The sequence below is a fragment of the Manis javanica genome, chromosome 6 (assembly GCF_040802235.1).
Source record: "Manis javanica isolate MJ-LG chromosome 6, MJ_LKY, whole genome shotgun sequence".
Classification (NCBI taxonomy): Eukaryota; Metazoa; Chordata; class Mammalia; order Pholidota; family Manidae; genus Manis; species Manis javanica.
Genome location: NC_133161.1, coordinates 6,386,138 through 6,410,491, shown reverse-complemented (window position 1 = coordinate 6,410,491; position 24,354 = coordinate 6,386,138). Strand labels below are relative to the sequence as shown.

At 44.2% G+C, this 24,354-nt stretch overlaps 1 protein-coding gene across 1 annotated transcript; it reads left to right on the top strand.

Annotated features, from left to right (window-relative positions):
• The first annotated feature begins 100 nt into the window (after window positions 1-100).
• Window positions 101-23,389, top strand: ZNF398 (zinc finger protein 398). Its single transcript, XM_036999205.2, has 6 exons — window positions 101-359; window positions 3,332-3,727; window positions 9,936-10,062; window positions 10,600-10,713; window positions 17,912-18,025; window positions 19,264-23,389. The coding sequence occupies exons 1-6, from the start codon at window positions 336-338 to the stop codon at window positions 20,415-20,417; spliced, it is 1,929 nt and encodes a 642-aa protein (XP_036855100.2). The 5' UTR covers window positions 101-335; the 3' UTR covers window positions 20,418-23,389.
• Window positions 23,390-24,354: the final 965 nt, after the last annotated feature.

The window sequence follows — 24,354 nt, the reverse complement described above, 5'->3', positions numbered from 1 at the left end:
GGGCCGGCAGGGGGCGCGCCCGCGGCGGGTGTGCGGGCGGCGCGTCTAGGCCGGAGCCCTTCCCGGGGAGCGCTCGTTGCCCACAAAGCGCCAGCTGGGGAGCCGCTGCGCGCCGAGCGCAACTGAACCTGCGCGCCACCCGAGCTCCACCGGCCGGCCGCCCCGCGCCCCTGCTGCGTCCCCGCGCCCCGAGCAACGGCTCCCGACGGCCGCACGAGCCCGAGCGGGAAGGGAGGCCGGGCGGGTGCCGCCTGCAGAGAGACCGGGACCGGGCTGCGTGGGGCCGCGCGCCGCGGCAGCGACTCCCTACGGGCCGGGCCGGACAGCGCAGGGCCATGGCCGAGGCGGCCCCGGCTCCGGTAAGGGCGGCCCGCTGGCCGAACGCTGCGAGCTCGGGTCGGTGAGCGCCTCGGGCTCTGCGTCGCGGACCGAGGGGAGGGAGGAGGGCGGGAAGCCCGGCCTGTCAGGCGCGGGGCCCGGAGCGGGGCGCAGCCCGAGCACGGGAGCCCCCGGGGTCCCGCCAGCCCGGAGGAGCGCCCACGCCCAGCGCGGGTCTGGGAAGGCTCGCCACCGCCCACATCGTGGAGCCCCCGGGCGCCAAGCCCAGGGCTCCCCCCGCCCACTCGGAGGTTTCTAGCCGAGAGAGCCTCTTAGGCTGGTGAACGAGGAACGAGCGAGGAGGGTACCCCCCGCCTGGTGTCAGACCCCCCACATGCAGCCCGCCCGACGCAGGGCGGTGGGCTTGGTGCCTGCACCAGCCAGCCCCCTGCTCTGGGAGCCGCCCTCGCAGAATCACCCTGGGCGCAGTCCGCCTGAGCCTCGCACAGCCACAGATGCGGTGGTGACGGCAGCGCTTAGGCGCGTGGAAGGACTGCGTGAGGACAGGGACCCCAGTGCCAGCGCAGGACAATGCGGGACGCCCAGGAGGCCCTTCGTCAGTATTGCTGAGTGAATGACTGCCGCAGGCTCGGAGGTGGGATCACCTTAGCGCGTTTATTCATTCAGCGGATGTTTACCGCAGGCCTGCAGTGTGCCAAGCCCTCTGCCAGCCGCCAGGGCTGCAGAGATGACACACAGTCCCTGCGCACAAGACCATTTAGAGCGAGCAGGGACTAGTCCAGGAACAGCACTGAAAAGTATGCCTTGGTTTGCCAAGTAAGCCTTTGGTCACCCCCAAGGAGGGCTGTTTCAGTGGGCCCGGTGGCTGACGGCTGCTCAAGAGGGCCTGGAAAGCCAGAAGTGGGGGAAAAAGAGGGAGCGGCAGCAATGCGATGGGGAGTACCCTTGGACCTGTTTCTCCTTTTCCGACCTCTTTTTTATAATATGGTAGAGATGATCGTGTGTTCATGCCAGCCCTACCCAATAGAAATATAATAGAAGCCACAGATGTAACTTTAAATTTCCTAGTAGTCACATTTAAGAAGTAAAAATAGATGAATAAATTTTAATGATATATTTTATTTAACCCAATGCATACCAAATATTTCAATGTGTAATCAACATTAAGTACTTATTAATGAAGTTTTACATTCCCCTCCCTCCCAGTACAAAAGTCTTCACAATCTGGTGTGTTTTTATACTCATAGCACATCTCAGTTGAAATACCACATTTCAAGTGCTCAACAGCCACATGTGGCTATCATATTGAACAGTGCAGGTCTTATGGAGAAGAGTCAGGAGAGATTGAAATATTGACCAAAGAAGAGAAAAGAACAATGTACAATGTACCTAAAAGTGTGGAAGGAGTTGGCATTCAACATATAAGTGAAGAGATTGGTTTTCATTAGGATGAGGGAAGGAAAGAAGAAAGCATGGATTTCTTTCCTGTGCGAAGGAAAGAAGAAACAGGGATTAAGTTACTCATAAGTTTGAAGTGGGAAGGAGTATGGAGAAAAAGAGGAGAAAGTTCAGAGTTTCGGACTCCTTGCTCTGATTTTCTGAAGGAGGAGGCCCTGTCATCTCCCGAGATTGAGGTGGCCTGCCAAGGACAAGAGCCCTGCTGCTCAGCGTGAGCTCCGTGAACCAGCAGTGGCACCTGGGAGCTTGTTGAAAATGCAGAATCTCACTTTTTCTCTCAGACCTACTGAATCAAGTTCTGCATTTTAAGAAGAGTTCCAAATGATTCTTATGCACATTAGTCGGAGAAGCTGTATACTAAAAATTTAGAGAGTGTGCCAGGGGGTGATGATGGCCACTATGCAATGGGAAGAGAAGCATGGGGGTACCAGGCAGTGTTGAGTCCCTGGTGAGCTTAGAGACCACTGGCATGTGGTGATAACAGTTTACCTGGCTATGTGACTTCCTTTGGTAAGGCTTACCAGCCTGCCTTCAGGAACAGGGAGAGAGAATGAGGACTGGCTCAAAGCTGGACGTTAATCAAATGAGGCAGAAAGACAGATGTGTGAAGGGGTTGAGGCTGGCTGAAGTGACCAACCAAGGAAGAAAACAAAGCCTGGAGCAGCTGATAAATCAGGAGCAAATGCAGTGGTCAAGGGCTGAGTGGGATTGCAGAGCAGGTGAAATGAGAATAAGGTGGTAGGTGAGCTGGAGAGATGGGAGGCTGTGCCCAGAGAGCAGGTTATCAGATTCATAGGTAGAAAAGAAGACTTCATAGAGGTGTTCCTCATCCAAACTATTTGTTGAAGGAATTTTCTTATACGCTCTTTGTTTCAAAGTATTGTTAGTGTTATTTTCTTTTGAAGATCTGGTTCAAAAATTATTTATATAGGCCAAAATTTGCCTGCCTGGGAATTCTGTGTTCTAGTTCTGTCCTCTGGATTAACAGTGTAAGATTAAAAAAGTCTGTTCTGCCTTCTGTTTTATAACTCTTCAGGTATCTGAAGATAGCCATCATGTTTTCTCCAAACTCAATGTTATCAGCTTATTCAGCCATTACTGAATGGTATGGTTGTAGTTTTCAGGAGGGTGGTGGATGGGGCCAGAACATAAGTCAATAAGGGGTTTGTCAGAGGGCATGGAGCTCAGTGAAGCTTGGGAAGATACTGGTGCACTCAGGTATTTTCCAGAGAGAGGGGATGCAGCAGCAACCTGAGCCTCTAGACGACTGGCTTTACATCCAGGGGGCATGCCAGGCTGGTTCTTGATCCAGTTTCGCTCATTCACCGTCTACCTAGTCCGTCCCGAAATCACCAAAGCTGTTCTCTTGGCTTTGGATGCCATTGAGCATCATAAAGATGAGGCTTCTGCAGGCGGTACTAAAACTATATTTAGGTTAATCCGAGCCAGCCAGTTATCCAGTCCTGTGATTTTAGTTTGGATTAGGGTTCCTAGTAACACTCAGTGTCTTGTCTCATCTCTCCACCGCACACAGACGGCTGAATGGGACTCCGAATGCCTTACATCCCTGCAGCCCCTTCCTCTTCCCACACCCCCAGCAGCAAACGAGGCCCACCTGCAGACTGCAGCCATCTCCCTATGGACCGTGGTGGCCGCCGTGCAGGCTATAGAGAGAAAGGTGGAGGTCCACAGCCGGCGACTCCTGCACCTCGAGGGACGGACAGGGACAGCAGAGAAGAAGCTGGCCAGCTGTGAAAAGACAGTGGCCGATCTTGGGAACCAGCTGGATGGCAAGTGGGCCGTGCTGGGCACCCTGCTGCAGGAGTACGGGCTGCTGCAGAGGCGGCTGGAGAACTTGGAGAACCTGCTGAGGAACAGAAACTTCTGGATCCTGCGGCTGCCCCCGGGCATTAAGGGAGAGATTCCCAAGGTAATGCCTTTACTTCCAGCTGGAGAGTGGTACCTCTGGTCCTCAAGTAGTAGTAAGGGATAATGTTGGTCCATCAGGAGAAAGGAAACATAAAGTGCTTTTGTGTTTATCTGCTTGGGAAGCATTCTGTGTTCAATTTAGCGATTGTTTGGAGGGTCCAACTTCAGATTGGAAAACTCTCCAATCCAAAGTTGACTCTCTGGAAGATGGACTTTTTTTCTCCTTTGCTTTCTCTTACCCTTTACTTCTGGGTCACTTTTTTCTTTGTTAACCTGTCTACCACAATCTTGCTGGGGAAACTAAATTAAATATTTAATTCAGTCAGTTTGAATTTGTTGGCAATTCTGATGAAAAGTCAGAAGGAGAACAGAGAAGGGATGTGGAGTAAGTAGGGGTTTGGAGCCATCTGTAGGGCTAGGACTGACGTAGAGCCTGGCCTTCCTTATCCTTCATGCAAGCGCACCGCAGTGCGAGGGCCTAGCTCTCTGGAGGGGATAGCGTGTAATAGAAAAGGAAATAAACATCATTCTTAAGCTGTGGGAAATAGCCTTGAGGCAACTAGTTTCCAAGCATGCTCGTTTATTCATTCATTCACTCAACAAATATTCCTTGAACATTTACTGTTTGCTTGATAAGTACATCCTGAAAGCAGTGAACATTTCCCCTAGAGCTTAAATTTTAGCTGGGAAAGAAAGATAATACAAAGAAACAAGAAAATAAATCCATTTAGGTGCTTTGATCAAAATAAAAAGGCCATCTGGTGATTTATTTTAGATTGGATGTCACAGAAGGTCTCATATAGGAGCTAATATTCAGACTGAGACTGAACGGCAGGAAGGCCCCAACTGCAAGAAAGTCTGGGGAGGAGCTGTCCAGGCAGAAAGAAAACCTAGTACAGAGTCCCGTAGGCACGAACAAACTGGGAAAGTTTCCCTACTAAGGGAAAGGAAATAAGCCAGGGAGCCGGTATGCAGTGAATAACCAAGCGTGACAGGGGAAATGGGTGGAGGTCAGGTCATTTACGGCAGTGTTTCTCAGTCCTGACTGTATGCAGGCATCACCTGAAGGGCTTTTTAAATTTTGAATCTCTCTTTAAACTAAGAGGTTCTGATTTAGTAGGTCCAGGATGGGCCATAAGCGTTCATAATTCTTAAAGCTCCATAGAAGACTGTGATAAGCAACTAGGGTTGTGAACCACTGATGTAGGGCTTTGGAGACCAACATTAAGGAATTTGGATTTTATCTTAGGGATTATATTTAATGGGAAGAAATTGGAGAGTTTTAAGCAGAGGAGGAGTTATGTCTGGTTTATAGTTTGAACTTTGCCTGCTATGTGGAGAATGGATCGTGAGGGTAAGAACTGAAGCAAGGAGGAAATAAGGCAGCTGTAAAAGGAGGGATGAGATGGATGGATCTAGAGGGTATTATGCTTAGTGAAATAAACCAGGTGGAGAAAGACAAGTACCATATGATTTTACTTATTTGTGGAATATAAAAACAAAACAAAATGGAACAAAACAGCAGTAGACTCAGACACTGAGAAGTGACTAACAGTTACCAAGGAGGAGGGGTTGGGATGGGTGCAGGGCAGGAGGGGAGGCGGGTAAAGGGGCACAGTAATCCACAATCACAGTATAAGCTGACCACAGGGACCGCTGAACCACTGTGATAAACATTTGAAACCAACATAAGGTTGTATATTGACACTTTAATAAAAGAAAAGGGATGAGAGGCTTGGGTAATGAGATGGAGACAAATAGATAGATGCAGCACAGTAGAAATTAAGGTAGGATTTAGGGGATGAAGGACTGAGAACCAACAGTGATTGTCAATTTACTGTGTGATAATTTACTTAGAACTTCCTGTTCTAAGTGCTTCCGTTATTTTCATAAGAACGCTAACTTGCCCAGGATCATACAGTTAAAAACTACAAATAACAGAGTTATACTGTAACCCTGTTGGCTCCAGAGTATATGCTCTTAAGCACCTTCGGTTGACGGAATCTCAGGCTTTTGGCTGGAGGAAACCGGTGGATGGTGTTGGCATTTACTGAGATGGGAGTGGCTTGGCGGTGGGAAGGAATTAGGCGTTTTCCTTTGGCAGTGTTAGGTTTGAGATGCCTGTGATACATTCAGGAAGGACATTACGTGGTCTCTGAAGCTCAAAGGTGAGAAATATTTGGGAATCGCTGGCATACAGATTGCATTGTAAGCCAGGAGACTGGAGGTGATTACTTCAGGAGAGAAAGGAGCTGTGAAAGGCAGAGGCCAAGGACCAAGTTCTGGGGTAGGAGGCCGGCTCAGGAGTCTGAGGAGGACAGGCCAGAGTGGTAGGAAAGAAGGGAAACAGGAGAGTGCGTGGGGTCACCAGACCAGCGGAAAATGCATTTCCCGGAGAGATTGTCGTTTGAGGTGAATGTCATTGAGAAGTCTAGAAAGAGGAGAACAGTAACTATGATTTGGAAACACAACTTCATTTGTGACCTTACAAGGGATGTCTGGATGCAGGGGTTGAGGACTGACTGAAGCAGGTTAAAGAGTGAGTGGGAAGAGAAAAATGGAGAGGATGGCGCTGAACGCCTCTTTCCAAGTGGGCAGAGAAGGCAAGCAGAGATGAAGTAGCCGGGAGGGTACCTGATAGAGAACCCCCCACTTGTGTTCTGTTTGTGTGTCTGGAGCCCCTCCAGAAGCTCTTTGGAATAATTCAAACTTAGTATTTGCCATAAAAATAGCAGAAAAGGTAAGTTAAAGTTACTTATTATCTTACCTAGATAACATGTAAACTGTCCATTTTCAATTCCAAAATCATATATAAAATAATATTGTGAATTTTCTTAACAATTCATTCTTGAAATTAAAATATAGTGAAGATCTACTAGATTGAAATATGGAAAGTAAACTTTTGTGCCCTTGCTTTGTTCTTTGCTGAAAATGCTCTTATTCTGCCCCACTTTGAATGCCAAGTTCAAAGTAATTGTCCCTCAGAATTTTTTTCTTAATTTCAATTTTTAAATTGCAAATATACATGACAAAATTTACCATTTCAACCATGCTTAGGTACACAGTTCAGTGGCATTAAGTGCATTCACATTGTTTTGCAACCATCACCACCATGATCTCCAGTACTTCCCGAACTGAAACTTTGTGCCCATTAAACGGCACCCCATCTGCCTGCCCCAGGCCCTCTCCCCCACCATTCTGCTTTCTGTCTCTGTGAATCTGACTACTCTTAAGTGTCTCATGTCAGTGAGGTCACATAGTATTTGTTCTTTGCAATTGGCTTATTTCACATAGGAAAATATCTTCCAGGTTTATCCATGTTGCAGTGTGTCAGAATTTCCTTCCTATTTAAGGCTGAGTAATATTCCACTTCTCTTGGAATTTTAAAGGCATTGGTCCTTTGTCTCACAACATCAGCTAGTATTGATGAAAAGTTTAATACCGAATCAGTTCTCACCTATTTGTAAGAAATCTGTTGTTTTTTTTCCTTTGTCTCTCTGGAAGCATTTATCTTCTATTTACACTTGTTTTTCTGAAACTTGCTGAGGATATATCTGGATGTAGTTCTTTTATATTTGTGTTGGGCACTTGGTGTGACCCTTCAACCAGAAGACTGGTGTCTTTTCAGCTTTGGGAAATTTTCTTCTATGATTCTATTTTTATAATATTTCTTTCCCCTCCCCATTTTTTCTGTTCTCTTTCTGGAAAGACTGTTTGACAGATTATGGATTATTGTCTTGTTGCTTTTATTTTTCCTTCTTGTTTTTCACCTTTTTAAACTGGAGGTCTATGACCTTTCTCTCCAGGCTTTCTGATTTTTACTTTAACAATTCTATGTTTAATATTATACTCACTTTCTGCCTTTTTAAAAAGCAACCTGAGTTTTTTTTTAGTGGGTGCAATATCCAAGTTTCTCTGGGAATATGTACTAGTGGTTTGTTTGGTTTTTAGTTTATTTTTCTCCTCTATTGTCATTTGTAGTGTTTGTTCATCTTGTTGCTGTTAGTTTTCTTTTTCTTTTCAATATTGAGTAATCCTTGGTCATACGTTCACATTTATAAGTGAAAGACTCATTGATTAATAGATTAACTACAGGAAGCTGACATGTTTTCTCTGCCACTATGTACATCTTTTTAAACAAAGGATCTTTCTGGTGCAGGAGAGGGTTGGCTCTGTAGGCACTTGCCATGGAAGAGAGCAAGTAGGCAGTGCAGAGACCACCTAGAGGCCAGGAGCGGGCTGGTACTCTAAAACTGTCAGCACCCCTACTGTCTCCAGGCAGGTTGTTAAGTTGCTGTAGCAAAGAGGGCTGTGACTGCAGCATTGCGGTAAATGCTGATGCTGCCTGGCTCTGCCAGGGCAGATGAGGAGGCCGTGGAAGGGCCCCCTGCCATTCCAAAGATAGATCTTCAAACTGCAGTTTATAACCACTTTCATTCCTACTCAGTGTATCTGCCAGCTTGGAGCTTGGAATTCTCTGCATTCCTCAGCTGCAGGCCTTCCTGTATATAGTCAGAGAGATGCAGCTTCCTTAAGCACCTGGGACCCCCGGCACACGCCCATGCCCTGGGTCTCCGTGAGAAACTCATCAAAAGCTCTGACCCAGTGATGTCCTCTCCTTCTTGTTGGCACTGTCCCGGATCTAATCCTGCTGGGCATGCTCATGGTCGTCTCAGTGGACCTCTGGGAGGGAGGGAAGTGCAGGTGCGCTTCGTTCAAGACCTGGAACCAAGGGTCAATCCAGGTCCTTTATTTTTGTAATTATTTTATCATATGTGTTTTTGTTGTAAGCTATCACAAATCTTTTGTGTAATGAGGTTAGTTAAAAATAAACTCTTGAGTATCTACACTTGTCCTCAGCCCGATTTCAGGTGTAAAACGGGTAATTTATGGTTCTAGCCCCTAAGGAACAAAATTTCTAGTTGGGGAAACAAAGGGTGACACAAAAGAAGCAATCAGAGAAAATAAAGCTAATTGCCACATAGTATTGTATAGATCTTTAAATCTTAAAGGATATGTTAAGTTTATGAAGATGAGTATATCATTTTCATTAAATTTTTTAATTTGGGGGAAAAAAAAGTATGTGTATATGCATTAGTTACCAGGAGTCTTTCTTGTTCTCTGATTTTTGTTTTGTTTTCCCATAGCGTCCTATTTTCATTTTATGGGAGTAATATCTCTTAACTCTTTATGGAAATACTGATTAAAGAGGGTTTTTTGTTTGCTCATTTGTTTTTAATTCTGTTGCCTAGGTATTTCTTGTTTCTGCATTTTTTTCCCTTCTCTTATTTTAGTCTTGTTCATGTGGCAGGCCTTCTCTGAATGGTCATCGACACTTAGTAGTTAGCTCGTGTATAAGAACTACCCTGTAGCTGTCAGCAGCGGGGGCAGCTAGCCATATAATGATGACAGCTAAACACCAGAGTGAGGAAAGCTTTACACCAGGTTACAGTGTCAGTACTAGATGCCTTAAATTCCCCAGGCAATTCTTGTTTTCTTTATAGAAGAACCTTCCAGTTTTTCACCTAGGGATAAACTCCTAGCTTTAGACAAAACTATGCTGGAAGGTGGGGAGGATTCTGTTCTGTATATGACCGTTCTTGGCATGCAACTTGGGGCTCCACTAGGCAGAATTCATAAATGTCCTCTGAATGCACTCCCCTGTTCTCCATGCTTAAATATTTTTCCCATTCCCAGCAGGCCTGTTTATAACCTGCCTGCCCTTTAGGGCTAGCCAAAGCCCATCACTTCTAGGTAGTTCATTATATCTTGTTATAATTATATTTCCCATTATAGTTCTATTTCCAAAATTTCTTGTCCATGTCTTTAATTTGAACACACTTATATGCTCCTTTTGGACAGAAACTTTATTTTTGTAGTTTCAGTGCTTAGGATAAGCTGTGTACTTAGTGGATATTCAGAATATACTGTTTTGTGAACTAAATAGAGCTTTGCATTTGTACCTAGCTCTAGGAGGGACTGTTTACAAGTAATGTCTTCTGTCTTCCCCAAACTCAGAGCCCTAATGTTTATTACCTTTTTCCTTGAAATCACTGTCAACTCCTGGAGGTTGGATCTGTGTCTTAAGTTTTTCCTGTATCCTTTCAGCATCTCACATGCTTTTTTGTAACTAGCACATACTTAGTAAAGATTATTAAATGATCGAATTACAGTGGGAGGAACTAACCCCGGTGTGATTGTACTTTCAGGTGCCTGTGACATTTGATGATATCTCCATCTACTTTTCCACTCCAGAGTGGGAAAAATTAGAAGAATGGCAAAAGGAACTTTACAAGAATATCATGAAGGGCAACTACGAGTCGCTCATCTCCATGGGTGAGGCTGAGTTGGCGCCTTTTGAGTGAGGTGACAGCAGTTCCAAGAGGGCTCAGAACAGTCCCTTTTCCTCCATTTTCACTCTGCTCTCACAACTTTAGAGTCTGGTTCCAAGCCAAAGATTTCCAGTTCACCCTTGCTGAATAGGAAATCCTAATCGCTCCTTTTGCCAGTGCATAGGGCAGAGAATGAAGCTCAGGGTTATGGGTGTGCCAGCTGCACTCGTTTCCACAGGTGAGCTTCACTTTGAAAGGGTCTCCATCTTCCCTCCACCCCAAGGCATCCTGTTGCTCTTAATGTACATAGCCGGCGGGCGGTACTCCTGCAGCACGTGCACCTCCGCCACATATTACCTGTCCCGCTACCTGCTTTCCTGATAGGGGTCGTCATGTTGGGAGATGAGTGCTTGGGGAGAGGTGGTATAGAATCTAAAATTCCTTGGGCCTGTGGACCCCAAAGCTTCAGCTCAGCCTTGATGGCAATTAGGTGTCATCCTCACTGACCTCTCTAACTCTCTTTCCCTTCTTCTTCTCCTAGATTATGCCATGAATCAACCTGATGTCTTGTCTCAGATTCAGCCAGAAGGAGAACATAATACCGAGGAGCAGGCAGGGCCAGAGGACAGTGAGATTCCCACAGACCCCAGTGAAGGTAAGCTGGAGAACAGACTGTCCGCTGCTTGTCTCCCTTTCCGGGTCAGAAATGATGCCTGAGAACTAAGTAAGCAGGGCTTGGAACTCTAGAGCCTCTCTGTGCTCAAGCAACTCGACTATGAATGGATCATCAGGCATTTAAAGGGGAGGACAGCTTAGAGATGAGGTACGCTCATCAGTACCGCACATCGAGGGCTACTAACTGCATTCCATGAAGTTCTGAGACCTGATTATTTTAGGAAAAAACATGTCCATAGATGGCAGAGAAAGCAGAGGTGCTCATCTGAAGGGAAGCAGCCTCAAAGAATATATACCCAGCTGGCTGTTAAGAAGGGCTGGAGGGACTGGGAGTCTGCATGGTCCTCCAGAGATGCTTTTAATTAGCGGACCCCAGAGATACCACCTAGGCCAAGTGGATTTTGCCCACTTTCGGAGCCAGCTTCATTAACTCTCCCAAATTTTCTTGCTTGGTAGCTGCTTGATACCATGTGTGAAAGGCTAGCCATGTCCAGCTGTATTGTTGCTTGCAAGTCTGCTTCTGCTGGCAGAAGAAATCTTACAGTTTTTGTTCTTTGCTGGGTAGAAAGCTCACAGGAAGTTCATCTTCCAGACATCTCTATGAGAGGAACTTCCCTTAAAACCTCTCCCATTACACTGTTATTTTTTTCTAACATTTTATTAAGAAAATTTTCAAACAATCAAAAAAGTCAAAATAATTTTACAGTGGACACCTAGATACGTACAACTTAGACTGTACTGCTAATATTTTACTCTACTTTCTTATCACAAAACTGTCCGTCTCTGCATCCCTCCATCCATTATTCCGTCCTACTTTCACCATGTTTTAAAATCAATACAGACACAAATATATTTACCCGGAAGTAGTTCAGCATGAATATCAACCTAGAGTTCAATATTTGTTAATTGTTTTTCTTTTGAGGTAAGGTTTACATGCAATGAAATGCTCAAATCTTAAGTGAACCTTCTCTCAGTTTTGAGGAATGCATCTTTCTGTCACACATTCTATTATTTTTAAGAATGGGTGGGTGATTATACTTAGGCAATGTAACAGGTTGAGTTTGATTAAATCTCTGTATCAGATGTAAATAATGAGTCTAATCATATCACAAATAAAGATTGGTGGCTTGATTACAGAAAGAATTCATTATTGGAAATAACTCCTTAGTCTACTTTTTTAGTTACCTGACAATAACCCTCAGTGAGGATAAATCAGTGTGTCATTTTTGTTTTGGGGGATTACTGGGAAAGAAGTAAGTAAATAATTTCATTTTGTAATGATATATGAAAGTCATTTAGATGCCATTTTGTCAATTTACTTTTACTTGGTTTGTAAGACTCCATTTGTAGGTAGTCAACCTATATAATGTAAATATATTTTTACTTAAATGAACAAATAGTGTAAACATGGAATTTATTCAATACCCTAATTTGATTCTTTACAGTTTTAGCTTGCATTGGTGATTATCAACCTAGATATTTACCAGAACTTGAGGGTTGGAGTTATATGACTTGGACCAATCAACATATAGCATCTTTTAAAATCCTCAAATGTGTCTATCCTTTAAAAGCCTTTATATTTTCTCCCATTAGGTTTAATTATATATTCATGACTTTTTATTCATTTAATTCAATTATAGTTGACCCTTGAACAATATGGGTTTGAATTGTGTGGGCCCATTTATGCATGTGTTTTTTTCAATAAATACAGCACAGTACTATAAATATATCTTTTATGATTTTATTAACATTTTTTTTTTCTCTAGCTTTATTGTAAGAATAAGGGTATAATGTAGATAACAAACAAAATATGTGTTGATCGACTGTTTATGTTGTCAGTAGGGCTTCTGGTCAACAGTAGGCTATTAGTAGTTAAGCTTTTGGGGAGTCAGAAGTTGTACATGGATTTTCAACTGTGCAGAGGGTCAGCACCTGCAGCCCCCACATTGTCCAAGGGCCACCTATATTTTCTTTTGGTTGCTCAGATTGTCAACTTGGCAAGTGAGGAGACTTTTAAACTGTCTCCTGGGCCCATCCAGCACCACCTTAGTACTTGTTTTCCTAAAAAAAATATGTTCCAGGCTGTGTTGCAGGTCCCTCAGGCCACCCCCCAATTTGGTAATTTGCTATGATGACACATGAGACAGCATATAGTCAAGCTCAAGGCTAAGATTTATTACAGTGAAAGGATGCAAAGCAAAATCAACAAAGATAAAAGTGCACAGGGTTAAGTCTGGAGGAGACCAGACACGGGCTTCAGAGTGTTCTCTAAGTGTTGTTTAAGGACACACTGAATTCCTCTGGCAATGAGCTGTGATGACACTTACAGTGTTGTCTCCCATAGAAGCTCATTAGAGACTCAGCACCCAAAGTTTTTTCATTGGGAGCTGGTCACAGAGGCACCTTCGGCTTAGTGCGTACCAAAATTCCAGACTCCTAGAAGGAAAGCCGCACTGTTTGTACAAGCAGTTCAGGCCCAGTGAAGCGCATGAAGCATTTAGGAAAAGTCTTATATCAGCACAGGGAACTGTTTGCCAGCCAAGGGCCAATCTTGCAAGTGGTCTTTCTAAGGTTAGGCATCTTGGGCCTGCTATGTTAACACAGGCCTATTTTAGATTTTCCTTCTAAAACATTAAAAAGTTACTGGCTTCTTTCAGCGACAAATAGTATTAAACTGTCAGGTCATTAAGGTGCAGGGACAGAACTAATAAAATATCTGATAAATTATTCTCCACGTTAACCATTTAAATCATTTCATGTTGTTCTAGTAGGAAAAAACTAATCTAAGTGTTTTATTTTTGAGCAAGCAGCTTCTCTAACATCTTAAGCTTTTTAAAATCAATTGTAATACATTATGTGATTTATTGTTAAACCACTGCATTCAAATTAGAATATTGATATACTTTTAGAAACTTTAATTTTCTAAAATACATTTGTTGTTCTCCATATTTCTTAAAATAAAGCCCATAATTTATTATTCTACTTTAGAGCTTTAGGAAGAACTGCATTATAATTAAATAAAAACATGTAGATAGAAGGATTTGAGGATAGTAATGGTTCCCATATGGCACATCTGCTTTTTCATGTCCTAGGATTTTTTTATCTTGGAATTAGTTTTATACTCTGTCTCCTTCACCATCATCTGAACTGACAAAGGAAAAGAAAAATTATTACATCTTCCTTGAGAATAGTCATTGATGCCTAGTCTTGGAGACAAAATTGCATAGAATAAGTAAATAGTAGTGAATAGGAAAATGCAGAAAAATGTAAACTGGAGAGTTTTTGAAATTCTTCTTAAGTCTTAGTAGGGCTAGAATGCATACCAGCTGTGTGTGTGTGGCCATTATTTGGTGATTGATAGTTTTACTACTAAACTCCAATATTTTAACATTCTATGGGGAAAAAATGCCCAAAAGTTCAGATTACTAAAAAGTACATTATCCAGCCCTTCAAGTTCAGAAGCCATGGATTCAAGCTAAGATTCTAAAATGAACCATAAGTAAAGTCTTGTGGTCCTGGGGGAAGACTTACTAGATCATTGTTATTCAGGGGCATCGCCATTATCCCATGTTTATCTCTGTTCCCTCTAGTCCAGCAAGGCAGTCTTTTCCTAAACAAAATCAATGATTAAGGCACATCCCAATATGACAGTCCTTGTATTTTAGTTTATCCTATTTGAGAACAAGAATTATCCTGGAAATGATAAAACAGAAGTTTTAACTCCTGTTAATAACATATAGAGCTGACTATGTTTCAGTCCCACACTTGCTTCACAAAAAATTTCAAAAAGAAGTTTTTATATTTTTACCAATGGTGGTTTCATGTGTCAAATATTTTTATTGTTTAAAATCTGTTTAAGAACTCAGATCTCAGCCCCAGTTCTAACTCACTTAGTTTATAATACCTTTGTACATATCCCAAAACTTCAAGGTTCCAGCTTCTTTTCAGATAGCATGGGCCTTTATCTGTTTAAAACACATGCACACACATAAAGTCAGATTTCCTCATAGTTAAAATAACATTCAACCAGTGTAGACATTAAATTTTTTTATCTCCTTGTGATCAACCTTTCTATCTTCAACCCTCTCAAACTGAAAACCTCTGCATTTATTGACTTCCTCTTATGTCATCAGTATTCAGTTTTTGTCTATTTTCTGGCTTTAACCAAAGCCTGCTGCTAGCATGAACCAGTGATTTCACTTTCATTTTGTGTGTCTCTAAGTATCCACTGTTGGGATTCCTCGGGCTTGGGAGGAATGTGATTTGCGTGCCACTGTGGTGACCTGGCCAGCAGTTGCCATAATGTCGACACGCAGGTATCTGTACTAGGCCATCCTAGTAGTCAAGTTCTTCTGCTCCTTTTATTTTACTTCCAAAAGGTCCTCAGGTTATATACACCTACCATTCCCACCAAACTGTAGTAGATGCTACTGTATTCTATGCATTCTATGGCAGTAGTGCTAGGACCCAATTATTCAATAAAATATTTGCTTGGCTATACCAGCCTATTTAAAGACCAGAGGAAAGTTTTGGGTTGTTATTCAGAAAGAATGGTTAGCTCCTTGGGTTTTCCAAAGTTCAGTGAAGACATACTTACCCAGAGGGTTCTAATAACGCAGCTGCTTACATTTCTGAAGAACTGCATTGGATTTGTTTTGGCCCTCCATAGCTTTTATGGTTGACTGCTGACTAATATTGTAACAAAAGATGGGAAAGAATCCAAATGCCCATCAATAGGGGACTCTTGAATAAACAATGGTATAGTTTATCATACAGCTATAAAAAGGAATGAGCAGGATCTCTGTATGCTGCTGCAGACACATACCAAGAATATATCGTCAAGTAGACAATCAAGGTACAAAAGAGGTTGTGTTGTATGCCACACAGAGAGGGAAAACATGAAGAAAAATACATATTAGCTTATATTTTCACAAAGGAACAATGGAAGATTAAAATAAAAGCAGTAAGAATAGCCACTTACACAGGGAGAGAGAGTATAAATGGAAGCTAGACCTCTTTGAATGTACCTTATTTTATAGTTTTGATTTTGAAACATTGTAAATATTTTACATAATTAAATTTAAAAAATCTAATACATGCTGAAATAACTAAACTGTATCATGTTGGTGACATAGAGTTCTTTTAAGTGACATTAAAAAAACAATGTTTTAACTATATATTCCTAGTTCCTATAGGGATATATCCTAAAGACTAAAAGATAAAAGAACCACTAAAAAAATCTTAAATTGAGTTCATATTTTTGTTAATAATATTGGTATTATTTTGAAACATGATTCAAATAAAGCAAGGATTATGTTAATGTTACTAGGAACCAAAATTTTCAGGGTAAGAGAGGGAAGATACCAGTATAAAACTGAAGGATTTAATTAAAACCCTGTAATATTAAATATGAATCATAAATATCAATGTAAACTCATGACATCTTTTTTCTCAAAGATACGACATATTTTCTGGTTCTGTCCATTGAAAAGACCTGGAAGCGACAATAGCCCATTAGTCGTTAGCATCCTCATCATCCAGATTGTAGTCTCTAAATTCCGTTTCTCAGAGAGATCGTTGTGTGCTTGGAGCAGGAAATGTGCAAGACCAACCTGGGATAGTTTGTCATAACCAGAAATTAAGGACACTAGATGTTTGATGATGTGAAAAGACATAGTTGATCTGAAGGTTCTCCTGCTGTCCAAAAAAGGGACAACTTGAGCATTAAAAGGAATGACTGCAATGGATTGAAACTCATCAAATGTATAATATTCTATGCGCTCATGATGATAAAAGTCCAAACCACGTAAGTCACATCCAGGGGTTATAGAGCACCGGCTCATTTTTTTCCGAAAACTGATGAAGAGGAGCAATTAAGCATTTTAATCTCATATTTTTGATGAACAGAGAGTGCATCCTCTGGGTGTCTGTGTCACAAGACCTTCTTCCTTATACCATCTCTCCCATCCTGTTTTTTTCTATATATATTGTGTGTATAAAATCTAGAAGAAAAAAAAGGATGGACTATGTTTAATATATTTCAACCTGTGGCTTAAAGTAGGATGTTGGAAAGGCAACCTGCAGCCTGCACTAAAACATGTATTTTTCTGGTCTCTGCATGACCTGACAGTCTTATTTCTGCTTTGGGTGGTCTTTAACTGATGTAAAAGGCATTGGGGAAAACAGTGAGTTCTGCTCATTTGTTAGGAATAAACCATAACCTGCCTACAAGGTTTTTTTGAGAAGTAATATAAAGAACTTGAGTATACTCTCTGGACTGTGTCAGGCTTGCCAGCTTGTCCTTTTAGGCCAAAAATGGCTATATAGGTCTCAGCTGGAACAGCAAACACAGTTGTTTCTCTACTGACCAAAGGAGGCATGTTACGTGCAAAGCCTTTGGAGGCTGTTCTTTTTTCTTTCCAAAAGAATCCCCAAGGCCGGAGGGGCTTGCGTATACTGTTCTCCCCTGCTCAGGGTTCAGGAAACAATGACCTGGATCATTTATTAGGCAAAGGTAGTATCTCTTAGAAACAGCTGAGAATTGGGAATCAGAAAAGTATTTCTGAAGAGTGAGACGTGTGTTTAAACTGACATGACTTTGTAATTCTGGAAATGTATTTGTTTTCTAATTCACAGTTAAGACAAACACAAACTTTTGGTCAATCTTGTTTCTTTTGCTGCTTCCTGCTGTATATTAAATCAAATCTTTGATAGTATGCTGTCCCAACATAATTACTTCCTTACTGGCAATTTAACCTCTATGGGTCTTCTCTACTTAAGTAGAAAAAATACCCCCTTCTCCACTTTTTCATTAAAAAGCTGTGAGAGATCAAAGTGAAAACATTTTGAACGTAAGAGTGCTAATGAAGTGAAGGGTATCGTTGATGCTAGATTATTTCAGGGTGTCGGCTCCAAACTAAAATCATGACTTGTTTTGGAAATGGCTCACTGAAAACAGTGATTCAAGCTGAATATATCATGTAAAGATACATCAGTCTGATTTCATTTTGAACCGGTTCTCTAGGTGTTGTGTGTAGTTTTTAAAAGGTTGGGTCTGTTTTGTTGTTAGAGATAAATATTTGGACAAAACATAGTGTTCAGCCATGAAATAAACCACCATGATTATTTTCACCTTCTGAGTCAACCCTTGACAGCCATTCTCTTTTCCCCACAAATAGAGCCTGGCATTTCAACATCGGATATTCTGTCTTGGATCAAACAAGAGGAAGAGCCCCAGGTTGGGGCTCCACAGGAGTCCAAGGAGAGTGACATGCACAAGGGTGCCTACGCCGGTGAGTGAGGAATTGGGTAGGTGCTCGTGGCCAGACCTGGATTGTGGCAGGACTGGGGAAACATCAGACAGGGTGGGTTGTGGAGGCAAGGACGCGGGAGATGGACAGGGAAAAGTTAGGGGGCTTAAGAAAAAGACTTGCTCAAGTAAGTTAGAAATGAAACTGAAATCAAACTAAGATAAATTTTAAGTGAACATACTTGTAAGTGTAAAGATAAATTAGAATTGTCAGAGAAAGAAAAATAACTGTGTACTGATGGACCCGACATACAAGGATGGGGAAGGACAGAAGAACATTTGGGGGTCATGTAGAAGAGGTACAACAAACACGGGGGCAGGGTGAGGGAGAGAAGGAGGGACAGGCCGTGGGGACCAGACTGTCAATGGGGAGGTACAGATGGGAGTGACAATGCAGAGCTTCACCTTAGGAACAACAGTGGTGGCAGAAGAAACAGACAGCTTCCTTCTGAGATATTTAGCACCATCTATATTTTGTTGTCTGAATTATAGAAGAGGATTTCAAGTTTGGAAGGGACCCAATTGTATATAACTTAATGCAACCTGTTTTTTAAAATCTTCTATGCCCTATGTTCTTTTAGTCTCTAGGAAATAAAAATAAAAGACAGTTTTGTTCTTCACGGTATTTATATTGGGGACACACATGTCAATACTAGGTATGCCTGTTAGGTGTCAAGGGTGAGTGGAACCAATGAGTTAGACTACATAAAGGAAGTGAGACTTCACATCGGTGTTAGTACAGCTATTGAGGTAAGGCCTGGAGAAGGGATGCGCTACAAAAGGGAGGACAGAATGAGCAAAGAGGAAGAAGCAAAAATGTGTACTTTATTTTCAGGGAAAGTGAAGAGACAGCTAGCAGTCCTGAAGGATTTATCTGGCAAATAAAGAGGAATAGGAGTAGATAACTGTGATTTTAGGCCTTGTCGCAATGGGCAACGGAATCTTTCAAAGCTTGTGAGCAGAGGAGAAACTTAATGAAAGTCATGCAGGGGAGACTGATGCTAAGTTCCTCCTTTTCCAAACCAACAGCACGGAGGCGGCTCAGCAGTAAGGCCTCTGGCGATTCGCCGCAGGGACTGCAGGTGCCTTCCTTACTCAGCCCTGCACCCGCACCTCGGCTGGCCAGTTAAGCGCGCAGGGCCGCCTGTCAGAGCTGGGTAGGCACAAGGAGAATTGCCATGGCAGGTGTTGACGGGCATGACTCTGAATCCTTTCTTGCAGATGAAGAGCTTGTCATCAAGGCTGAAGGCCTTGCCAGAGCCTCCCTGTGCCCTGAGGTTCCAGTCACCTTCTCTTCTCCACCAGCAGCAGGAGCAAAGGAAACTTTTTCAGATGTGGCCTTCAAAAGCCAGTCTGCATCCATGACACCTTTTGGACGTCCAGCCACTGACCTGGCAGAAGCCTCTGAGGGCCAAGTGACTTTTACTCAGTTGGGCAGCTACCCGCTGGCACCTCCAGCTGGGGAGCAGGTATTCTCATGCCACCACTGTGGCAAGAGCCTCAGCCAAGACACGCTGCTGACCCACCAGTGTAGCCATGCTGGGGAGCACCCCTTATCCTGTGCCCAGTGCCCTAAGCACTTTGCTCAGCAGGCCGACCTGAGCAGCAGCTCCCAGGCCCATGCCAGTGAGACACCCCCCACCTGCCCACATTGTGCCAGAACTTTCACTCACCCGTCGAGACTCACCTACCACCTTCGGGTACATAACAGCACTGAGCGCCCTTTCCCTTGTCCTGACTGCCCCAAGCGCTTTGCCGACCAGGCCCGACTCACCAGCCACCGGCGAGCTCATGCGAGCGAGAGGCCCTTCCGCTGCCCGCAGTGTGGCCGCAGCTTCAGCCTGAAAATCAGCCTCCTGCTCCACCAGCGGGGGCATGCACAGGAGCGGCCCTTCTCCTGCCCCCAGTGTGGCATTGACTTCAATGGCCATTCGGCCCTGATTCGCCACCAGATGATCCACACGGGCGAGCGTCCTTACCCGTGCACCGACTGCAGCAAGAGCTTCATGCGCAAGGAGCACCTGCTGAACCACCGGCGGCTGCACACGGGCGAGCGGCCCTTCAGCTGTGCGCACTGCGGCAAGAGCTTCATCCGCAAGCACCACCTCATGAAGCACCAGCGAATCCACACGGGTGAGCGGCCCTATCCCTGCACCTACTGCGGCCGCAGCTTTCGCTACAAACAGACGCTCAAGGACCACCTGCGCTCGGGCCACGGTGGAGGCTGTGGGGGAGATGGCGACCCACCTAGACAGCCGCCGGACCCCCCAGGGCCCCTCCTAACTGGGCTGGAAGCCTCGGGCCTCGGCGTCCATGCTGAAGGTCTAGAAACCAATCAGTGGTATGGGGAAGGCAGTAGTGGGGGAGTCTCGTAAATCTCCCACCTGTGCTCACGGGAGGGCACGAGAAGAGCCCGTGAGCCCCTGCGCGCCCACACTGTTCACCATTTGGCACGTCGGTGAGTTTGGGGTCCTGCACACCTGACTAGGGACGTGCTTGAGTTTTGGAACTTCACAACATTTTGAGAACACCACATTCTGAAACACAGAAAGACCTGGAAAGGAGCCCAGCACCCCCTTCTTTTCAACAATATGACCTAAGCAGAAGTTACAGGAGTGTCGCAGAGATTGGGAAGCAAGATTTGGCCTCTGGTAATCCGTCACAGGGTAATAGATTGATAATGATTGTGGCTGTAGATGGAGACGGGTGCCTGGGAAGAGCCTGCAAAACGCCAAGCCCATTGTGAGGCGCCACAATGTGTCTGCCTGAACCTCATTAATTCCTCGATGGTCTGGTGTTCGCGAGGAGTGCTCAGGCCCCCATCCATGTCCGTGTTCCTCCCAGCACCAGCTAAAGCCCGCTCCTGTGCTCATGTACCTGCCTCCCCGGAGAAGAGACTGCCTTCCGAGGGTTGCTAGGTTAATTCTGCTAATACATTCTGTTTCATATTGTGTGAGCAAGGAATCTGACTTCCAAAGCTCCTAAGGAGAACAGTTCTTAACTTTCACTAGGTTGATTTGAAGCATTCAGGCCCTTACTGGTATTCAAACTGCTAGAAACCTTTGTGGACATCCCTGGTTAAAAAATTGGGAGCAGTGTTCTCAGCCCCAGCTTTAAAAGCTAAAGATCCCAGAGAAATGGCAGAACAGCCTAAAATGCGTGCCTGAACCATGTTTCTTAGAGTCATTTATGTCAAATTCTTCCTTTTCATTTCCATGCCAATAAGCTGGCTTTCCCGTCCCAGTGTCTGATATTCTTGACAATCGTCAGCAGAAAAGATCACAGCCCTTTCCAGAAGCATTACCAGGTTTGAGAGAGTGCCGGTGGGCTCTCGGCTTTTTCTTCCTCGGTGATGAGATGGTAGTGCTATAATGCAGCTTCTTGAGCCATCAGAGGGTGTGTGTTCACACTGTCTGGCTCTCCCCCATTGGCAATGGACAACCTAAGGGACTTCATATGGATTCCCTGAGAGCTGAGTACCGTGTACAGACAAGAAGAGCTTTTTCTGGCTTGTTTTGCTTGTAGGGCCCTGGCTATCATCTGTCCCTTCGTTGGGGACATTCAGTCACCTGGGAGCATTTGAGCCTGGTCCAACTCCAAAGTGGCTTTGCAATTGGACATAAATTCCTTTCCTTTTATAGATCTCAAATTTTATCTGCAAAATGAGGTTGGTGAAAGAAAAAAGCGAGTCTCTAGAAATTTTTTTTTTTCCCGTCTTGTGACACGTTCCTTCTCCTGCCAAAATCCTATCACTCTTCTCTGGCTTCTATCCAGGCAAAGCCAAATGAGACCCCAAAATCAAAGCAGAGACATCTTGCTAAACTTTGACTGAAGTCAATTTGATTTGTTGTTTTGCTCTTGCTTGGAGCCTGAGGTGGAAGACAGAAAGAGAATGCAGAAGCCCTGAGTCTTGGGCAAAAAAGCTGTTTATTCCTGCACTCTCTTGTTTCCCAGCCCAACCTTTACCCGGCCTAGCTATGCATAACCATACTAGTAAAACGCGTTACCCAAGCTAGCTTTGCTCCCAGGAAGGCCCTGACTCAACATGCAGCTCTTTAGGATAACCACATTTATAAAACATCTGCTCTGTGACATTCATAATACCAAGGACCATGGGAGACCTAAGAAGTGTGTGTAGACCTAAGCTGCCATAACTTAATGGTCTGCAGGTGATGAAAAACCCAAGGGTATATATAGAACAGACCAACACAGAAGATGGATAGATCCCTGGGATCCAGAGCTTCCTAGCTAGGATCTGGACCCCTACCATGGGAATATCTGGGGGACTGGGAATCCCAAAGCTAGGGTTCCAGCATTCCTGGTGACCCACTGGAAACCTGAGTGTGAGATCCAGCTCTGATTTGCACCTTCATCTCCTAAAGAAAAGGGGAAAGAATCAAAGCACTACCTTCAGATGGTGAGCTCCCTTTTCTGAACAGATGTAAGCATTTGCCAGGGCCTGCTGGAGGAGGGACTCCTATAGTAGGTGTGACATTGGACTAGACAACATTGAAATGTCCTTTTTACTCTAAGGTTTACTGAGGACACAGAACTCATTAATGAAGGAGACCTGGGGATTAAAGGCTGTGGATGGATCCCACAATCCTTGTGGCCAGCAAGGACAGTTCAGATACAACGAGGCAAGAGCCTTGCAACTGAATGAGGGGGGATGAGCAGAACCCTGCCAGAGAGATGGGAGGAGGTGTCATCCAGGTCCGCAGCCTCGTGCAGACAGGGAAGTTCAGTTGCTGTCCATTCTGCTGTCTTCCTCCACCAGTCCTCTACCAGGTGGAACTCCAGGCCAGCTCCGAGTTAGGGTTTGTTTGCTTAAGATTCAAGAGTGGATAAGAAAAATGAGTCCTTGGGAAAGATAAGTCCAACCAAAAGGTTTGTGTGTGGAGAAACTTGGTCTACCAAGAGCTCCTGCGAGAACCATGTGTTCACCTCTGTAGTTGAGAAGTACCTGGGCATCGGTCGTCGTGACCAGACAGGATAGGAAAGAGGAAAACCCAGAAACGTGCTCTTTGTCGGTTGGTCCTCTGGGCTGACAGGTCTATTCTATCATAAATGGGCACCAGCCCCTTGGAGTGGATCCAGGAGTTGACTATAACCAGATTCATTCTTTGCTTACTAGATTTTTCATTGTCACCATTAGAGGAAGAGGAACCTCTGGTTCAACCACAGATGTGAAAGTAAGTGGAAGTTGATTGCTGGTCTGGAAAGTGAAAGGAAGTGACTGGTCCTTCCTGCTGGGTATTTGACATTGGAAACATTGTAACTGAGCTCTGGCTAGAGCAGCGCTTTACAGAACTTTCTCATCACTAATAATAAAGTCTGCAAAATTCCTGGTGGGGCAGTCTGTCAGGCTTCTTTTGGAGCATTTTTTAGAGATCTGGATATCCACGTCTGTCTCAACCAGGACCTGACCCTGTGGCTTACTGGGGAATAACAAATGTTCACTGTCGTAGTCTGAAAAATCCTTGTTGATAAAAAAAAGACCAGAATTCCATTATTCCAATAATGAATTTTGGAAAACCCGAATTTCTGCTCACATTTCCTCTTAAGAGTCAGAACACCCCATCCTTCCACCCCCCCAACCCCATATGTAGCTTAGACAACCCTGAGGATTGCTCAACATTAGTGAGTAAAAGCCAGTCTTTCCCCCAAAGACTCTTACAGACGAGGAGCTCTGTTATCAGATGTGTGTTTTCTGTGTGCTTGGATGCCTTTGACCCTGTTCCCTTCACTATAAAGAAGCAGTCACTTCTCACAGGTTTTATACACGGAGGACATCTTTTGACTTGGGGAAGGGTCAGCTTTTACAAGCAAAACACCCACAAGTCAGGCCAACCTGGTGGGTGGGGATGGGAGTGCACAGGGCCTTAACATAGGGACACAGGTTAGTACAGCTTGACGGTTTAGGGCATGGACTCTGGGTCAGACAGATTCAAGTCCTGGCATCATTAGGAATAACAACCAATACATTATGTAACCATCATGAGCCTAGTTCGTTATCTGTAAAATAGGGAGAATGTACTTAAGTCTCAGAGGTGTTAGGGCTTAGGGGGAAAGTTGTGTAAAGTGCTTAGCACAGAGCCACCAGGTGTCAATATGGCAGCCATCAGGGAAGATACAGGACCAACCAGGGGGAGGGTCATAAAGCCAGGCTGAACTTGAAGCGGCAAGTGGCAAGAACTGAGGCTGCTGTGCAGAAGTGCACGGTCACTTGAGATCCCAACCTTTGTGTGCCATCGCCGCTTCTAGTCAGCCTGTTCTTCCACTCTGTCTTTTCTGTACTGGCTCCCACATATT